This window comes from Chrysemys picta, chromosome 1 (genome assembly GCF_011386835.1).
Source record: "Chrysemys picta bellii isolate R12L10 chromosome 1, ASM1138683v2, whole genome shotgun sequence".
NCBI classification, from domain to species: Eukaryota; Metazoa; Chordata; order Testudines; family Emydidae; genus Chrysemys; species Chrysemys picta.
The window spans coordinates 77,890,692-77,909,898 of NC_088791.1; the positions used below are offsets into that span (position 1 = coordinate 77,890,692).

Below are 19,207 nucleotides of genomic sequence, written 5' to 3' on the forward strand. Positions count from 1 at the left end.
ATTTATGAATCAGGAAAAGCAATTAGATTGCTGCTTCTTGTAGACCTGTGAATAATCTGCCCTTATGAAATAGCCATGTCAGGCTTGCTAGTATGCAGAGTACAATATTTAGTTCACTTCCACTTGGAGTTTTTGGTCAGTACAGGAATTCTTGCAATTTAATCCTTACCTCCTAGATTCAACTGAAACCAGCACATGCAATTTGATGATTACGACAATATTCATGAGACTAGTAATATAGTGTTCATCTGTGCTGCTACTGATATATTTGTGTAGCTCCCAGTATCTTTAAAGAAAGTTTTTGGAATGCCTTAAAGAAGAATAAGATCTCCTATTGCCTGTGCTGGGCACTAGATAGGGTGGGATCTGAGTTAGTACAGAGAATTCTTTCCTGGGTGTCTGGCTGGTGAGTCTTGCCCACATGTTCAGGGTTTAGCTGATTGCCATATTTGGGGTCGGGAAGGAATTTTCCTCCAGGACAGATTGGCAGAGGTCCTGGGTTTTTTTTGCCTTCCTCTGCAGAGTGGGGCACGGGTCACTTGCTGGCGGATTCTCTGCACCTTGAAATCTTTAAACCACAAGTTGAGGACTTCAATAGCTCAGACATAGGTCAGGGGTTTGTTACAGGAGTGGGTGAGTGAGATTCTGTGGCCTGTGTTGTGCAGCAGGTCAGACTAGAAGATCATAATGGTCCCTTCTGACCTTAAAGTCTATGAGTCTATGGTAATCCAGATGTGTTTATATATCATATGTACTGTATACATATGGGGTCTGATTCTGTGAAGTATTAAAGTTCACAACTCCCACTGAAGTCAATAGGAATGGAGGACAATCAGCCCCAGTCAGTAGGTGCTCAGAACCTCAAAGGAACAGGTCTAGGTAGTATATAAATATATAGACCAAAACATCATCTGGGGACATCTGGAGACATCTGACATCTGGGGACATCATCTGAGCTCCTAAGACAATTTATTCAGCATTGAAAAATCTGAAAACATTCAAAACTAACTTGGCAAAGTATTTACTTCTCACATATCCAGCAAAACCAGGATTCTTGCTTTTGCAAATAGTGGGAGATGTTTCACACAGCGCTATTGCAGAGACATCAACCAGGGAAGATCAGTGATCACCTTCAGCCTCTACTGCTGAACCTTATATATCTTTCATTTGCATTGGATGAGAGATGGACATCTAAACCAGTGGTGGGCAACCTGCGGCCTGCAGGCCGCATGTGGCCCATCAGGATAATCTGATTGATTCCCGCAGCTCCCATTGGCTGGGAATGGTGAACCTCAGCCACTGGGAGCTGCGGGGGCCATGCCTGCGGACGTTCAATGTCAGCAAAATGTCTTGCAGCCCGCAATCAGATTACCCTGATGGGCCTCAGGTTGCCCACCACTGATCTAAACACTGAGTGCAAAACTCTTCTCTTGGACCATACGGTAGTGTTCAGCTTTGTGCAGTTCTCCCACTGACATCACTGGGAGCTCTGAATGTGCTGGAAGAGAGAATATTAAAGATGAAAACTACTGCCATGAAAATCCAAAAGGATAATTTTGTCCTTAAAGCTCAGGGGCTGACCCTGCAGTCCTTATTCAAGCAAACTCCCATTGACCGTGTGACTGCTTGAATAAGGACTGCAGGGTTGGGCCCCATGTGACAGAAAATACAACTGGTGACCTATTTCAATGCCAGGACCCTGGGAGAAGAACAAAGCATATTTGTTGAGACAGGATAGTGAATGCAATTAACTATTTTTACAGTATTGTCATGTCTGATCTATAACTGTACATGTATTTTCATTTAAAATAAGTCACAATGTTTAACCACACTGTTTTCTTACAGTGCTCAAATGAAATTGGAAGCTCCATTAATGGACTTTCATTATCACAACTGTCTTTCAAACAAATACACCACCAACTATTGTACAAACATGTACTACCATCTGATTATTAATTTATATGTAGCTATGATGGAGTCAAATTTCATCTGACAACATACTGGTCAAAGCCTACAAAACTTCTGAATAATGGAAAAGCATTGGCTTTGTTTAGTACAGCAGTTCTTCCCAAAGGAGAAATTAAAATAAAAGAGAAGGATTTCTGAATCTTAAGTGATGGATGAGAACTTGTTTGCATTTCCTATAAAATTCAAACATTCCAACAAACTAGTGTTTGTATATTGCCTGGCGGACTAGTACAAAATAAATTGCTTTTGCTTGTTTTATGATTTCCCCAGATTTCCAGTGTCAAAAGTAAATAATTGGAAGTCAGTCAGTCTCCTTGGGGAATGACACCAGTTGGGACCCAACCGATGGCATTCACTCCACCACGAAAGGAGGAGGACCAGCTTCAGTAATTTTGCCTTATTGATTTGGTGGCTGAGAAGTCCAAATACTAATGCTCCTAATGATCAGCCATTCCTTTTGACTTTTGGTAACAAGTATTCTCATGCAGTTAATATCAAACAGAACTTTGTGCTCCACATCTGTCATTTCAAAATTTCCATTTTTGAACTCCCCTAGTCTCAAGTAAGTAGTACATTGCCTCCCTTTTTTGCTCCCTACAATCTTTTCCCCAACTTCCAGGGCTCCATAATGCAAGATGTCATTTTGCCGGTCTTCTGTTCCAGTGATAACTTTAATTTTACTGATTTTAATAGGCTTTTCAAAGACAATCACATAGAGATCTCCAGTAGAAGGAGCTTTTCCCCAGAAGTACTCATCAATGCTGCTGTAAGCCTTGCTTGCCTCGTAGTTTTCAAATACATTCATGTTGGTGTGAAGATTTGCGGGCGGGTTGTCAGGGATGTCAAACGAATCCTCTTCAAAGTCGTCATCCTTTAGCTTGTTCTCAGCTCCTTTGTAGGATGAATAATATCCCATGTGCTGGAACAGAGATGGCTTAAAGCGGATGACATCCTTTTGAGCTAACAACCCACGGAAATGGATTAGCAGCCAATCACAAGGCATTTCCTGGTAAAACATCAGCAAAAAATGAGCCAGGCGCGGGAGGTCATGGGAGTGGTATAGCTTTCCAATATAGCCCAGTTTGGAAAACTCCAGAGTCACCCAATAGGAACCTTCTCGCGAGGTAATTACTTTCTTAACAGCAGTCAAGAAGTTTTTAGAGCATCGAACGTCATCTTCTAGCATGACATAATAATCAGAAAGATTAGCACAAAAGTTAAGCAGGAAAGCATAATCTACATTTTGTTTGGATCGGAACTTCACACGGTCTTCTGGGTCATTGTAATTTCTCTTAAGGCCATCTAGTACTGGATAGTACTCCTCAGGGGCATGGATAACCATTAACCTGCCAGCAATGATGTGATGGGCAAATTTCTGTGAAATGTCCTGGACCATCCCTTCACACCAGGATGAGTCAAAATCTGCTAGGTGAACCACCACTGTAATTTCCTTCAGTTCCTCATAACTTGACTGCTCAAATATAGACTTGATCGTCTCGAGCAAATAATTCCCCTTTTTCCGTTTGACTGAGGATAGTCCAATTGTAAGATACCCTGTGCAAAAGAAAATTCAGACAGAAAGATTAACTGAACGTGAATCAGGCTTTGAAAATCATATAACAACAAAGCTAACCTTCAGGCCTGTAGTGGATGAAATAAACCTTCTGAATGATGAAGTCTGGGATGTTTAATATGTAAACGTATTAAGGGTATGCTACAAAGACTGTTCTATGTTTTTTCATGAAAGACGAATTATGTTGTAAGCAATTTGACATATGGAGACTATTGAATTAAACATTAGTTTCTTAACTGCAAGAAGTGTTGTGAAATGGACTAAAGCCAAAGTGATGTGTGCATATATGCCTATTAGAAAAAAAGGAATACATATAGACAATGTTAAAGCTATAAAGAAATGGGATTGAAAAGTTATGGCTCACAAATTGTTCTTAAGTCAAGCCATTATGAAAAATAGCACAAAAGTATGAGTTAAAGAATAATGGCCTTGCTTTTACCATTTTATGGTACCATAACAAGCTTGACTACATTTATACATAGTTTTGAGGATTTCTAAACTTTTCACGGATGATTTCTTCTAGCATTTTCAGTTTTAAAATATTTCCCAATTCTCTAATTTTTCCTTATTAGAATTCCTATTACAAACTTCCTTTATATTTTCAGTAAGAAATAGACCAGGGTATTGAATATGAGACAAGTAAATCAGATTTTACTTAAAAGTACAATACAATTTACTACTGAATATTATATATATATATATATATATATATATATATATATATATATATATATATATATATATATATATAATAAGTATAAGTAGTTCTATAAGTAGTTTTTAGTGCATTTAAAATCTTTTGGGTGAGATTTTGCCTTCTGCGGTATTTTGAAATATCTCTTCTTGCACATGTGCATACAGCATTAGCTTAATTCTTTCAGATATTTGTTAACATGTACTCCAAATCTATTATTAGAATCTAGCTGTTTGGATGGAATGCAATCTCTGTTGGAATTGTGAGCAACTACACTTTTAAGAAAATCAGTTCATCTCCATATTTTCTGTAAAAATAGGTTCATGTTAAAACTAGTATGCTTCATTTCCATTGCAGCTGACCAAAACTCTATGTAAATATTTTGATTTGCAAAATTTTGCAGATAATGTGAGCATGGGTGAAATATTGCAATCATGTTCCAATGAGGTGTCCTGTGGCCTTCCTCTAAATTGTCTACTCAAAATGGAGTGGTACAAACGCCATCAGTCATCAGCACTGCCTACACAACCCCAAACTTCTCAAATCTTATTTCAACTAAAATTTACATTGCAACCCTGTCCTAGGAAGACCAACAACTCACAGATGTCTTATTTTTCTCTCGGTGCTTGGACTTATGCATTGGACATATGCTTGGACTTCTCCATTCTGACCCTCATTTCCTTTGTTTGTGTGTGAAATTATTGATTTGGTGCCCCCAGGTGACCTGTCGAAAGCCAAATATTGGCATGTTTCAGTGCGCGGATGAAAGTCTTGACTCCTGCCTAAAGTGAGAATATTAGAGAAATGAGGTGGGTGAGACAATATCTTTTATTAGACCAACTGCATAAAGTCAGAATAACCAGACTATTTGGAACTGTTCCACCTAGGGCCTGAGTGCAGGAAAATCTACCCCACCCTGCAGGCTATAGTGCTGTGGCTGAGTCCGTCTATGGTTCCAGCTTATGGAATGACCTTCATGCCCTATATATGGTTGTTCCCAGCTATAGGAACCACATAAGTGAAGATTCAGTGGTTCTACCCATCTCAATCCATGGAGACCCAGAAGTGCACCTGCATTGTTCCCCTGTATCATCCCTGTGCAGAAGTACCATGGGAAATCTATGGAACAGGCAGCATTGTGAATGTCACTGTAGGTCAAAGAGTTTTCACACAGTTCTAAAATGAAATAATTAATTTATGTAAAAAAATATCTGAGGTAACATCTTCATTTAATGAAAATCAGATTCTGGTTACTTACTTTTCCTTGGCAAAGGTGTGCCAGCTAGATAGCGATAGGAAACATTTATAGATCCTGAGAAATTTGACAAGTCTTTAAAAGTGTGAACATAGCGCTCTGAATTAAGCTGGTGTGTGGCTGTTTCTCTGATTAATTGCTTGTCCCCTTCCTAGTAAGATGAAAAGAGAAAGAATGAGAGAGAGCCCATGGAGGGGAAATACACAGAGAGAAATATATTTGTGAATGCCGGCCAAACAGACAAGGGGGGCAGACAAATTTCAAAGAATAAACTTTTTCAAAGTTAGTTTTCTGGAAAACATTTAAATCTCACCTCATTTTAAAAATCTGTTATCTGAATATTATATATTTTTGGTGACAATAAATCTATCATATAGTTTCAGATTAAGAGTAATTGGGAAAGAGAAAAAAGCCCTTTGGCACAGAAACATTGAAGATCTAGTTTTCTAGAAGAATTAAGAGCACTACAGTATTGCCAGAAAAGTGCTGCTATATTCAAAGTAGGACATAATCTCCCTCGACAGTACAGTGGGGAAGTGTTTAACTTTTGTTTTTTGTGATATTAGAAACTGTTGCAGATGAAACATGAAATAATATTCTCAGACCTAAGGCAAGACTGTACCACTTTGGCACTTTCCTGAGTACAGACCATTCCTTCCCCAGATCCTTGATGTGCAGGGGAAGTGCACAAACTGTACTATGCTGAAAGATGCTGGTGCCTGCACCCACTGCGTGCCCTACCACCAAAATAGGCTGGTGCAGAGAAAGGATAGGGTTATGGCCCTGCCTCCTTCCCATCTCGCCCATTTCTCTTTGAGTTGAGGCTCTCCATACCACTATGGCAGAGGTGGACAAACGACAGCCTGCGGGCCACATCTGGCCTGCAGGACCCTCCTGCCTGGCCCCTGATCTCCTGGCCCAGGAGGCTAGCCCCCGGCACCTCCCCTGCTGTTCCCCCTCCCCCGCAGCCTCAGCTCATTGCACCACTGGCAGTGGGGTGGCGAGCTCCTGGGGCAGCGCAGCTGCAGAGCCTGGCCTGACCCGGTGCTCTGTGCTGCACGGTGCAGGGCTGGATCCAGCTGGGTGGCGCAGCTGCAGTGCCACCAGCCACCGGTACTCCAAGCAGCGCTGTAAAGGGCAGGGAGTGGGGGACAGGGGGAATTGGATAGAGGGCAGGGGAGTTCGGGGTGGTGGTCAGGTGTGTGGATAGGGGTAGGGGTGGTCAGAGGGCAGGGAACAGGGGTTAAATGGGGGCAGGGGTCCCGTGGGGGGCAGTCAGGAAGGAAGGGGGGTTGGATGGGGCAGCTGAGGGCAGTTAGGGGCAGGAGTTCCAGAGGCGGTCAGGGAGAAGGGGTGGTTGGATGGGGAAGGAGTCCCAGGGGGGCCATCAACGAACAGGGTGGGTTGGATGGGCCAGGAGTCCGGGGGGCCGTCAGGGGGCCAGAAGCGGGATAGGGGGTGGGGGCCGGGCCAAGCCCCCCTCCCCTAACCGGCCCTCCATACAATTTCCAAAACCCAGTGTGGCCCTCAGGCCAAAAATTTGCCCACCCCTACACTATGGCATACACAGTGTCGCACCCACACCATCTGTCTCTTAATGCTTATGCAAAGAAGAAAATTTTCCATTGGAGCTGTGGTGTCATGGAGTTGACATAGCGTTAGGAATGCTTTTATAGTTCACATTGGATGATTTTGGCCCTGAGAAGAGTAAGAAAAGTATATGGCAGTTTCACACGTGTGCTATAATACATTAATACAAGACAAGTGACTTGAGCTTTGATTAAAAGAGAGCACTATGCAATAAACAATAATATTGCCAACACAAGCAGAAAGGACAAAAAAATAAACAATATTTATTTCAATGTTATTCAGGTTCACAATCAGTGATGTAAGAAACACTTCCAGTAACCTATCTCAGGTTCATGTTAAGTTCAGTATTTTTCTTTTATAGAAGAAATAAATAATCCATTTATGAGTTGAGTCAGGTTCTCTTGGCTAACATCCAGATGCACCTACCTGAACGGTTATGCTCTCTCATTCTGCCAGGTCTCCCTGGGTAATTTCTTCCTAGTGCTGCTAGGCTACCTTGCATTTACTGATAAGTTATGAAACAAAGCTTTATGTTTATCACTTTCCAGATTAGAATGTAAGTCAATGGACTAGCTAGAGTCCATACCCTGACCTCAGGGGGTTACCAAACAGATGTTCATACAGCTGATCCACTAGACTTGCTGGCTACTCAATCTCCTGATTTTTCTGTGGTGATCCTAGTTTTCAGCCATTAATCAGGAAAACAGTGTGCACCCAGAGAGGGAAGTAAGTGCAGGGGAAGAAGCAGGCAGTCAGCACCATATACACTTTGTACTACATTTGACTGACCTTGTGAGATTCCCCTAACTTTCCTGAGAGCTGAGGGGGTTAATTGCCTCTCAAGAGACACTTTGCTCTTCAGAGGATCCCCATATGCAATATTGTTATTACTTTCACAGTGCCCCCAAAGGGTACTTACATTTACAACAGAAATAAAAAGACACGGTCCCTTCTCCCTATCACTTACAACCCACAGTATATGCTTAAAGTCAGCATTGAACCATGCATATTCTGAGATCCAGTCTAAGTGAATTTAGTGTTCATGAAAGTTTCTGGATCCATTGATCAGGATCAGCACACACAGCTGCAATTTCAGTATCTCCACATTTCCCTGCCAATGTGCATCAATGCTGCACATCACGTACATGAACTGTAGTTGTATCACTAAGGCTGCTTAAGCAAAGTTGTCTTTGCTGCACTATCCCCCAGTAGGCTCATGCATTGAAATGGAGATTTCAGTTCCCACTTCAACATCCACAAGAGAGTCAGCACTTTTACGCAGCAATATGAGTGGACTCTACTGGAGACATGCAAGAGACTCCAAATGAAATTTGAAAGCCCCCAAAATCAACATCCCCCCCACCCCTTTTTTTTAAATGGTCTCTGTAAGGTGCTGGCTTCTCTCCAGCCCACAAAGACCCACTGCCATTCCAAGCCTCTCTTCCCAGGCATGGTTTTGTTTTCCAAACACAGGCACAGCTCTTCAGCTCACCCTGGGCTACAGCTCCAAGGTTATTTCCCCCCCTGGCCTCTTTCAGTCCTTCCTGCAAGGACTAAAAAATTCCTTCCTTGCTTTTTCAGATGAGCACCTCCCCTGGGTTTTCTCCCCAGCAAGTTCCCATTGTCTCCCGTCCCAGGGGTCTTCCTACTGCTCCTGCTCCCCCATCCTTACTGACAACCTAGCACTACATAGCCCCGGTGCTGCCCTCTCGATTAGCCAAATTCTCTGTGTCTACTCTGCAATTAAATATCCCTGGCTGACCCAGATGACTGGGCTCAGGCTGCAGAGCTCTAAAACTGAAGTGTAGATGTTTGGGCACAGGCTGGGGCCCCAGTTCTGGGGTCCTTGCCCCTTGTGGGTCTCCTGAACATCTACATTGCAATTTTACAGCCCCACAGCCTGAGCCTTGTGAGTCCAATGACGCAGGCCAGACCTGGGTGTTTAATTGCAGTGTAAACATACCCATATGCAGCAACCGGTCTGGGACAGGGGAGCTGGACCTGCTTCAATTAAAGGGGCCAGCCACCCGTTGACAGTTCACGTTAATGAAAAATACTAAGAATTTCACATTAGATGTGGGGGACGGGAAATCATAGCCTTGTTCTCCATTGGGTTGGGTATCTGAGAAAGATAGCTGGGGAAGGACTGAAGCCATGGGCCTCATTCCCTCATCAGCTAACTTAAGGGGACTTTACAAAGGCAGTGGCTAGCAGGAGAGCCTCAGACAGCGTTACTCCACACATGTAGGGAGTCAGGGAGAGTCTTACAGAGAGTTTCCAGTTCCCTACATGTGTTTTTTTCCTGCAAGGGAACTATTTGGGATATTATTTCTAAACTCCCACATTTAAACTGCTGATCTTCTACCTTAGCAAAGAAAACATCAGATGGACCAGGGGAGCCGTCAAACATGGTCAGGGATGTAGAAAAATAAAATAAAATAAAATAAAATAAAATAAAATAAAATAAAATAAAAAAGCCAACAGCCTAACACATTTGAAAAATGGTTGATGGACCATAAAGGTATCAGGAGATCTGGGAAAACTGTCAGGAGAAAGTAAAAGTCTTGGCTGGGAGCTACATAAGCTCAGACATGTCAAATTTGTGATGAGAGAAACAATGAAAGAAAGTGAATGTAAAAAAAAAAAAAAAGACAAATTAAGAATAAGACATCGCGAGAGCCAGCAAACAGGACAGGAAAGGATTTAAAAAACGAACCAAAAAGATGCACTTTCAGAAGCATCTGGGGGAGGAATTTGTAGCAATTAGCAGAAGCAAGAGAGACATCAGGGAGAGTGACACTGGGAGAAAATATAGTATAAGCCAGGTCAAATTTTATCATAACCAAGAGATGATGAATAAATAAGATACTGTACAAAATCTCAATGCAAACGAGGTCACTAGAGGAAGCGATATATCAAAAAGTGGAGTGGCATACCAGAAAACAGAGATTCTCTTTTGGATTACTTGAAAATGGATTGGCTAGCAGTGATAATATAGTAATATCACCTGTTAACTTTTTTTAAATCACTATTTCAATTTAGCATAAGTTTGACATTATTGGACATTGCCTAGTAATGTCTCTGGCCCTGATATTGAAAATCCATACACATTTATTATAACTTGTATTACAGTACTGACTACAGGCTGAGTGGGACCCATTTTGCTAGTTTCATAGTAACAGACACAAATGTACCCTCCCTTGCCCCCCACAATGTATGTTCTTAATAGACAAGACAAAGAATGGGAGGGGAAATAGAGGTACAGAGGAGTAAAGTGACTTGTGATTTGTCCAAGCAGGTCAGTGGCAGACCTAGTGAGAGAAATCAGGTCTCCTGACTCCAAATCTAATACCCTGTCCCATAGATTGTGCTGTTTCATGCTTATCTTTACTCATATGACTACAAGAGCTTGGCCTTAAACAGTTGTCTCCTTTCATAGGGCCTGGTCCAACTCTCAACATCCACACTACCATTAGTATCTCAGAAGTCATTTGAGCTTGAATTGTGGCGTATGCCCAGCACAAACTGTAGAGTTACATCACATTATCAATAGTTTAGTGAATGAAGCTACTAATTCAGGTGCTTTAGGAAATCCTACCTTTAAATCATAAGTTTACAATAGGTACCATGAAAATTTTGAGGTTCCCATCAATACCTTTCCACTTGCCAAAAGCCCAAATATGGGACATATGGCATGACAGAGACTCAAAATGAGACACAGAAAAATAAATATTCATGCAAGAAACTGAAAATGATGTGGGATTAATTCCTGTTGTGTAATTGAGTCTTCTGTCACATTAGTTGTAGCTGTAATGCCACACTCCTGGGTGGGTCATTATCAGCAGGGACTGAACCTGGGTCCTGACCTCAGACATAATAATTTTCAAGAATTAAAATGAGGGAAATCCAAATGTGTGCAGAATGGGGATAATTTTGTGACTAAAATGGAGAACATTCAAGAGGCATGGCTTCACACTGTGCTAGATACCTTACTTGTAATATCTGCAGTGCTCCTTAAACGTATAGTGGGAAAGACTGTAATATATGTTACCTCTATAAGAAGAAAACATCAAGATTTTAATGGTACCCTCTCATATTTTATATATATATGTTGGAGTTTAGAAATAATATCCCAAATAGTTCCCTTGCAGGAAAAAAACACATGTAGGGAACTGGAAACTCTCTGCAAGGCTCTCCCTGACTCCCTATATGTGTGGAATAACACTACCTGAGGCTCTCCTGCTAGCCACTGCCTTTGTAAAGTCCCCTTAATATGAATCAATCTGAGGGGACTTTACTATGAACAGCCCACTAAAACGGGAGAGTTGCAGCTTTGTGGTACCTTGTACTGTGTGCTTGTTCCATGACCCCATTTCTTCCACCTAAGAAACTTACCAAGACATAACCATCTTCAATGTACAAGTTCATGAACAGCAGGCAAATGACAAGGACTCCTAAGAAGGATACTGCTGATCGTTTCCGCAAGCATCTCATTTTATCCAAATATTTCAAAGTGAGCTTCACGTGAAGAAAAACATATAGGGTCTCCTAGGAGAAAAAAATACGTTACTAAATTCTTTGAATATGTATAGAACACAACCACTTAGAGACCAAATCACAGCCATTAGCATGTGCATTACTTCATGTGTTTGAATTAGAGATGGCCACAAACTAAAAAACAAACCTCTAATTCAAACAGCCTCAGATTTTGAGGGATTATGAACCTGAAACCAGATTCAACTTTTGTGGCTCATATCCATGTCTAGTTTAAATCAGAAAGATGATTTTTCTTTAAGATACTGTCCATTACATTTTGTTAATTATTCTACCAAGTTTCACTCACTGACCTTATATATGAACGTACTGCATGGGGCTGTGTTTTCATAAATTGAGGCAAAGAATGGTCTATGCAAGTGTTAAACTGCACATACAAAAATAAATATTGGCATGCCAATAGGCATCCAAGCTGATAGAAAACAGATCTAAGCATGTGTGGAAATTTGTCAAAGATTTTGCACATTCATTTTGAGAACTTTCAGGATGAATAACATAAAAAAAACCCTGGAAGTAAAAATTACAATCCATATTTTCTCTGCCAACCTGATTAAACATATCAAATATTTTGAAGAATTACTCCACTAGATCCTAAATAACAGTGAGACATACACACAATGTATTAATAATAGCAAACAATTCACCATCCACATTAGCCCATATTGACAAAATATGAGCTTTGGAATAAGGAAGTTATGTGTGTACAACAGACTTTTTAAACTCTTATAAGAATGAGAACAATATGATAAGATAAAACAAATAAGGAAATAAAAAATGAGTGAATGTCAACATTCAATGAATGAGACACATCCACCACTCAAAGCCAAAGTATCTAGGAAACCAGGTTAACCAGCTATAGGAGGATTACACCACCACTATACCGGGTATAGGGGATATGGTGGAGGAACAGAGAGACCAGCTAGGCTGTTCCTATAACTTGGTGATCTTGAGCAGCTCAAATGGCCCAATGAGACTATATTTAGAGCATCACATTGTTTTCTCCCAGCCTAATTATTTATGAAAACAAGTATCAGGACTCTACCAAATTTTGTCCTCAGAATGTAACACAAAATGGGCAATGGTTGTAATACCAGTAATTTGTTTTCCAGTGAAATTTGGTGGAAAACAAGTGGACTAGTATGACGAGTCTTTGATAGAAATCACGGAGTCTAGCTTATTTTTCCCTCTAGCAGGAAAACATTGCATTTTAACCTGGCTTTCTTATGCTTTTAATTATTCATTTTATATTAACAGCTGATAATATTTTGCAGGCTTGTTTGTTCGTTTTGGAGCGGGCCAATATTTTGAAGATGAAAAAAATGCACAAAGTATTTTTTCTAAACTGGAAATTTCGTTAAGAAAATGACATTGCAATTCCATCTTTATAGTTCATTGCATGTTAATATCCTACCACATGCTGAGAAATATATCTATCTGTATCATACATAGTTTCATTTCCATGCATGGGTAGCTTGCTTACTTTCATTCTGTATGAAACGACAAAAAAATGAGTCACAAACGGAATAATTTTCATGCTGTTGACTCAGGCCTAAAAACATAGCAAAAATTTTTTTGTGCAGTACATGGGTTAGAGAATTCAAGAGAGGTTGGGGATAGTCCTAGGAACCTGGTGCAAAGTGATGAAGCAGTAAAGAAAATAGGTTTTTGTTTCTGCTTTTTTCTTTTTTAAGAAATGCTACATCTGTAGACTGAGTACAGGAGGTAAGAAAATCCTACCTGAGTATGAAATGATACCACTACATTGTTGATTAAATGATTTTATTGCCCTGCCTACAATTGGCAACTAGAATGTGTACAGTGACATGGTCTGCGGGTTTCCTCAAACTGTTAGATGAGGATCCCCTAGCAATTTGGAGGGAAATGACAGAAGCTCCACCAAAATTTTGCCCTTTTTATTAATATTAGGTAATGTCACAATAATATACATAAAGACTCTTTAAAAGTAGACCTCACTAATAGATATTGAGGGGGATACATTGTTCCTTTCCTCAAAATTATTGTTTTTAAAGGGTGGGATGGGAATTAGAAATTTAAAAATTCAGGTATGAATAGATTTAAACACAGGCTTTGTTCATAATCTGGTAATGGCTAGCCTGATTCTCAAAAGTTCAAGTATGTTTGAACACATGGATGTTAGAGATATCGGCAACTCCGGGGTCAAAATTTTAGATGGGGTAATGCACCTTCAAGCATTAAAGTGAAGTTTTCCTCTGAAAAATTATTGTACCAATGGCACCTTCTTACTCACTAGGTTACTCTATGTGTGTGCTCAGAGTCATATTTGCTGACTTGAGTTACAGGACCAAACATTTCCTGCTTTACTTCACATAGCCCTGCACAGCCAACACTGCTATGAGCTGCAGATTCTGCTCCATATTATGCATCATGAACATAATTATTTCCAGGCAGTCATCAATCAATTACTGTATCATTGGACTATCATAAATTGCAGACAATGGAGTTGCAGAAATATAAGTGAAGGACTACAGAAACTTTATTAGTGGTGATGATGTATAAAATGAGAAGCACTCAGCTTGTCTCAGAGCACAGGCTCAATTTGCAGGACAAGCTTTTAGAAGAAAACCTCCATATTTTTACTGGGTACCTTTAATATGGAAATCATTATAACAATGAATATAACTGTTTGCAAATAGTGTTCACAATAATTTGAAGGATAAAACAAAGTAAATTTTCAAGAATTTTGTTTGTTCGTAAGAGCCAGCTATAGATTCATACCAATTAAACAGACTGAAGAGAAGGATGCCACAGTTACGGCTTAACAAATTTATCCTATACAATATGTTCTTCAGACGATGTGCTGACACTTGCTCTTACAAACATTAGATGGCAGCATGTACACACATTTGCTATCACATCAGCATGCTTTGTTATCTGTATTTCTCCCAATCAGCTTATTATTAATGCATTGCTTTGTTTAGCATACTTACAGTATGTGCTTTTAGGAAACATTCCCTTCATTTTCCCAGAACTACTTCTTTGTTACAGTTCAATTTCCAGCTTCTAACACTGTATAGTGGAACACAGTAGAAGTGAAATTGGTCAGAAGAAAACTTAATATTGGTTCCAGGCGTATGTGAATTCAGTCAGCCTCCTCTGAAAAAAAACCAAAAACAGCCTTGGCTCTTTCCATAGTGACATGACAACAGGCTTTAAGATATTTAAACATAAATATTCCCCATTACTAAAGCCAAAAGAGGCTGAAGCCCAGATTTTTAAGAGGGCTTGAACTCAGCATCCAATGCCACAACCGCTAGTTCATATCTGTATTTTTTAGTACTATGTGATTAGTTCTCTCATTTTCATATGTAACTAAATAGACATCTAAACTATACAAATGCAACTGCTTTTGAAAATCACTCCTGAAGGATTTCATGTTCATTAATAAATGCATCTGGAAATTTAATTTTCTTTCTATTCTAAAGATGACTTGTGCTTTCCTGATTCTTTTTCTCTAGACCCCATATCCCTGCTAAAATATACATCTGAATTTCTTCTTGATTTGTCAAAGTTTAGGCAGCTTGAACAGGTTTCTTTTGACAATCTTAGTTCATTCTCTTTTCAGCTCTTTTGAGATACACAATCTCATGAAGTTACAATGATGAAAAACGGCTCTTTATTGGATCTGTAACTCTGGGAAACTTACGCAATAATACAGAGGTCAAGATCGATTTTCACATTCCAATTCTGCACTCTCTCTTACACAATCAATATAGTGCAGCACAAATTTAAGTATTACATGATTTAAAAAACAACAATAATCTTTTAAGAAGAGTCTCTTCTTTATGAACCAAATCCTACCCCCATTGCAGTCAATGAAAATCTCAGACCTTTTTGGACACCTCTCAGCAACTTGTGCTCCATGATTTCTAAGGCCTAATCTCAACCCTCATCATCCCTCTGTGTGGACACATTACAGCCAGCTATAATCTAACTGCAGCTAATCAATACAGCAAACATGCTATCCAAAGATGGTAAGTACAATGATGTAGCAGAGGTGTGTGAACATAAGAACATAAGAATGCCATAATGGGTCAGACCAAGGGTCCATCCAGCCCAGCATCCTATCTGCCGACAGTGGCCAATGCCAGGTGCCCAAGAGGGAACGAACCTAACAGGCAATGATCAAGTGATCTCTCTCCTGTCATCCATCTGCACCCTCTGACAAACAAAGGCTAGGGAACACCATTCCTTACCCATCCTGGCTAATAGCCATTAATAGACTTAACCTCCATGAATTGAATCTAGTTCTCTTTTAAACCCTGTTATAGTCCTAGCCTTCACAACCTCCTCAAGCAGGGGTTCCACAGGTTGATTGTGCACTGTGTGAAGAAGAACTTCCTTTTATTTGTTTTAAACCTGCTGCCCATTAATTTCATTTGGTGGCCCCTAGTTCTTATATCATGGAAACAAGTAAATAACTTTTCCTTATTCATGTTCTCCACACCACTCATGATTTTATATACATCTATCAAACCACCCCTTAGTCTCCTCTTTTCCAAGGTGAAAAGTCCTAGCATCTTTAATCTCTCCTCATATGGGACCTGTTCCAAACCCCTAATCATTTTAGTTGCTCTTCTCTGAACCTTTTCTAATGCCAGTATATCTTTTTTGAGATGAGAAGACTGCATCTGTATGCAGTATTCAAGATGTGGGCGTACCATGGATTTATATAAGGGCAATAAGATATTCTCCGTCTTATTCTCTATCCCTTTTTTAATGATTCCTAATATCCTGTTTGCTTTTTTGACTGCCGCTGCACACTGCGTGGACGTCTTCAGAGAACTATCCACGATGACTCCAAGATCTTTTCCCTGATTCGTTGTAGGTAAATTAGCCCCCATCATACTGTATGAATAGTTGGGGTTATTTTTTCCAATGTGCATTACTTTACATTTATCCACATTAAGTTCATTTGCCATTTTATTGCCCAATCACTTAGTTTTGTGAGAACTTTTTGAAGTTCTTCACAGTCTGCTTTGGTCTTAACTATCTTGAACAGTTTAGTATTGCTTTCTGAAATTAAATGCCACAGCGTTGGGCTGTTGAGGTGTTCTTCCCACCAGAGGAATGTTAAATGTTATTATATTATGGTCACTATTTCCAAGCAGTCCTGTTATAGTTACCTCTTGGACAAGATTCTGTGCTCCACTCAAGACTAAATCGAGAATTACCTCTCCCCTTGTGGGTTCCTGTACCAGATGCTCCAAGAAGCAGGCATTTAAAGTATCGAGAAATGTTGTCTCTACATTTCATTCTGAGGTGACATACACCCAGTCAATATGGGAATAATTGAAATCCCCCACTATTATTGAGTTCTTTATTTTGATAATCTCTCTAATATCCCTTAGCATTTCATTGTCACTATGTGAGTAAGTATTTTGGTACCTATGTTACACTGATTGTGTATTTGAGTGCTACATCTCACAAACTCAAGAAAAGTTGCTTATTTGCAGAGGAACTGGTGACTGTCAGAAATGACAACTGAATTATTATTGTATAATAGTAACATTTCCAAATCAGCCATACAGCTTTGCCTGTCACCAAAAAGTCCCCGTTTTTGGAAGTACAGTACAAGCTATCCATTGCCACATTTACAATATCCACAAAACCCAGAGATAACACACACAAAAAAACATGGTGAACTTCATTACAATCCCTGATTTGACTAAGGCTCTCTGAAGCAGAATCCCTACACGCCAGCCTTCTGATGCAGTATTCTGCCATTGTGTAGCTGAGTTGCTTTGCTTGCATTTCTTAATGCTTGTCCAATTTGTTTTTCTGCTTTTCTTTTTGGAAGGCTGCACTTGAAGCCCCAAAGGCTGTGTTCAATCCTCTTTATGAAGTATATTATCCACACAGAACAAAAGATTCCAGAAAGAAACATCTAGCCAATATGTAATGGATTTTTTTACATGGTTAATATTAAATTGTACATGAGGGTCTGCAACACTTGTGTTCGCATGTGTCATGTTTTTTTCCATACAAGATGAAAAATAAGAACATCAATGTAATTGTATATATTTGCAGATATGGTTGGCAGTGAATTGGAAAATTGTAATGGATAGATTGTTCCATGGGGCTTAGACAGACTTCCAACAAGATTCACTGTCTGTCTTACTGAAAGCTTGGAAATACATATAAAATGTTTGAAGCTGACAGGCATGAGGTTTGCTGGCACTGGCAGCAAGAAGTAAAACTGATGTTGGGGAAGGGAAGGTAGAGTGTGTTAGTTCAGATGAGACTAGCAAAGCTAAGTGGGGGTGGGTTACATGGGATTAAGCAATCTCCTCTTTGTACTGGGTGTTATAGCACCACATGGGACAAAACATGTCATTTAAAAAATGTAATGTCCATGGAATTTACAATCTAGATACTGCACTGTACTGACAATTAAAGAAATGGTATGTGGGCAGGCAAAGACTTTATCATACTTAGTAGTGAAGGAAGGGTAGGCAAAAAGAAATGGGCTTGAAGGAGAGATCTGAATGTTGAGATGACCGTTTGGGAAAAAAGGCAGACTGGGCAGAGTGAAGTATTCAAGGGGCAGTGTACGAAGAAACAAGCTGAAGTGTAAGGAGGTGCAGAACTGTATAGATATGCAAAGGTGAGGCTGAAGAGCTTAAATCATATAGGGCAAGGAGGACAAAGTCAATGAAGGGATTCAAGGAGGGAGAAACAGAGTAGTGGGGAAAGGGTTATTTTAGCTCTAGAGTTTTAGACAGAATAGAGATTAAAAAATTAGGGATGCTGCAGAGAAGGTTACACTAATCAATGCAATAGATGACTAATGACTGAGAAAATGTATTGACTTGGAGGACAGAGTGCCACCTAATGAATCAGAAATACCACTGGATATGTTTTATCAGCTGTGACAGAGGGAAGGAATGGGTTTTGGAAATATAATATAGAGGAGGAACTGACAGGACTTGCCTAAAGCCTGGATGCTGGGGTAAATGACAAAGGAATTTGACAGATTGTGAGCCTCAGCGATGAGGAGGACAGTTCAGCTATCAATTAGTGAAAAAGAAGGGAAAGAAAGCGAGGTGAGACATCCAGGGTGAGATGTCTCAGGGCTTGTCTACACTTGATAGGCTACAGTGGCACAGCCGCAGCACTGCAGCTTTAGTGTTTTAGTGTGGACACCACCTATGTTGATAGGAGGGGTTCTCCCATCAGCACAGATAATCCACCTTCCCGAGAGGCAGTAGCTAGGAGACTTAGGTCATTTTAACTACATCACTTCGCACCCCAACTGACACAGTTAAGCCAACCTGATTTTCTAGGGTAGACCAGGTCTTACTCCTGGGGGGCTTCTGCATGACTGCGTGCCCATAGAACTGCGGCCCCCTGCAGAATTCCTGTGTTTCCCTGCAGAAAATGGAAGGGAAGCAAAGGGAAGCTGCGTGGGGACAGGACAACCATGGGCACAGGTTTTGTGAGGGACTGCCCCCCTCCAAAGAGAGGCAAGGCATGGGGGGCACATGGGTTATATGCCACTGCCCCCCCCCCCCCGTTCTTTTCTGCAAGTGCA

At 40.3% G+C, this 19,207-nt stretch overlaps 1 protein-coding gene across 13 annotated transcripts in view; it reads right to left on the minus strand.

Moving 5' to 3' along the window:
• Positions 1–1,737: 1,737 nt before the first annotated feature.
• Positions 1,738–19,207, minus strand: part of MGAT4C (MGAT4 family member C) — a 631,037-nt gene continuing 613,567 nt past the window's right edge. For 11 of the 13 annotated variants that reach the window (XM_065560073.1, XM_065560070.1, XM_065560061.1 and 8 more), the window contains 4 exons: positions 14,604–14,769; positions 11,476–11,628; positions 5,494–5,641; positions 1,738–3,522 (listed from right to left, as the gene is read on the minus strand). In XM_065560073.1, coding sequence (XP_065416145.1) covers positions 2,366–3,522; positions 5,494–5,641; positions 11,476–11,574 — 1,404 coding nt within the window. In that variant the 5' untranslated portion in view covers positions 11,575–11,628; positions 14,604–14,769 and the 3' untranslated portion in view covers positions 1,738–2,365. The remainder of the gene's footprint in view (positions 3,523–5,493; positions 5,642–11,475; positions 11,629–14,603; positions 14,770–19,207) is intronic. The other 2 variants (XM_065560038.1, XM_065560043.1) reach the window with 1 other exon arrangement.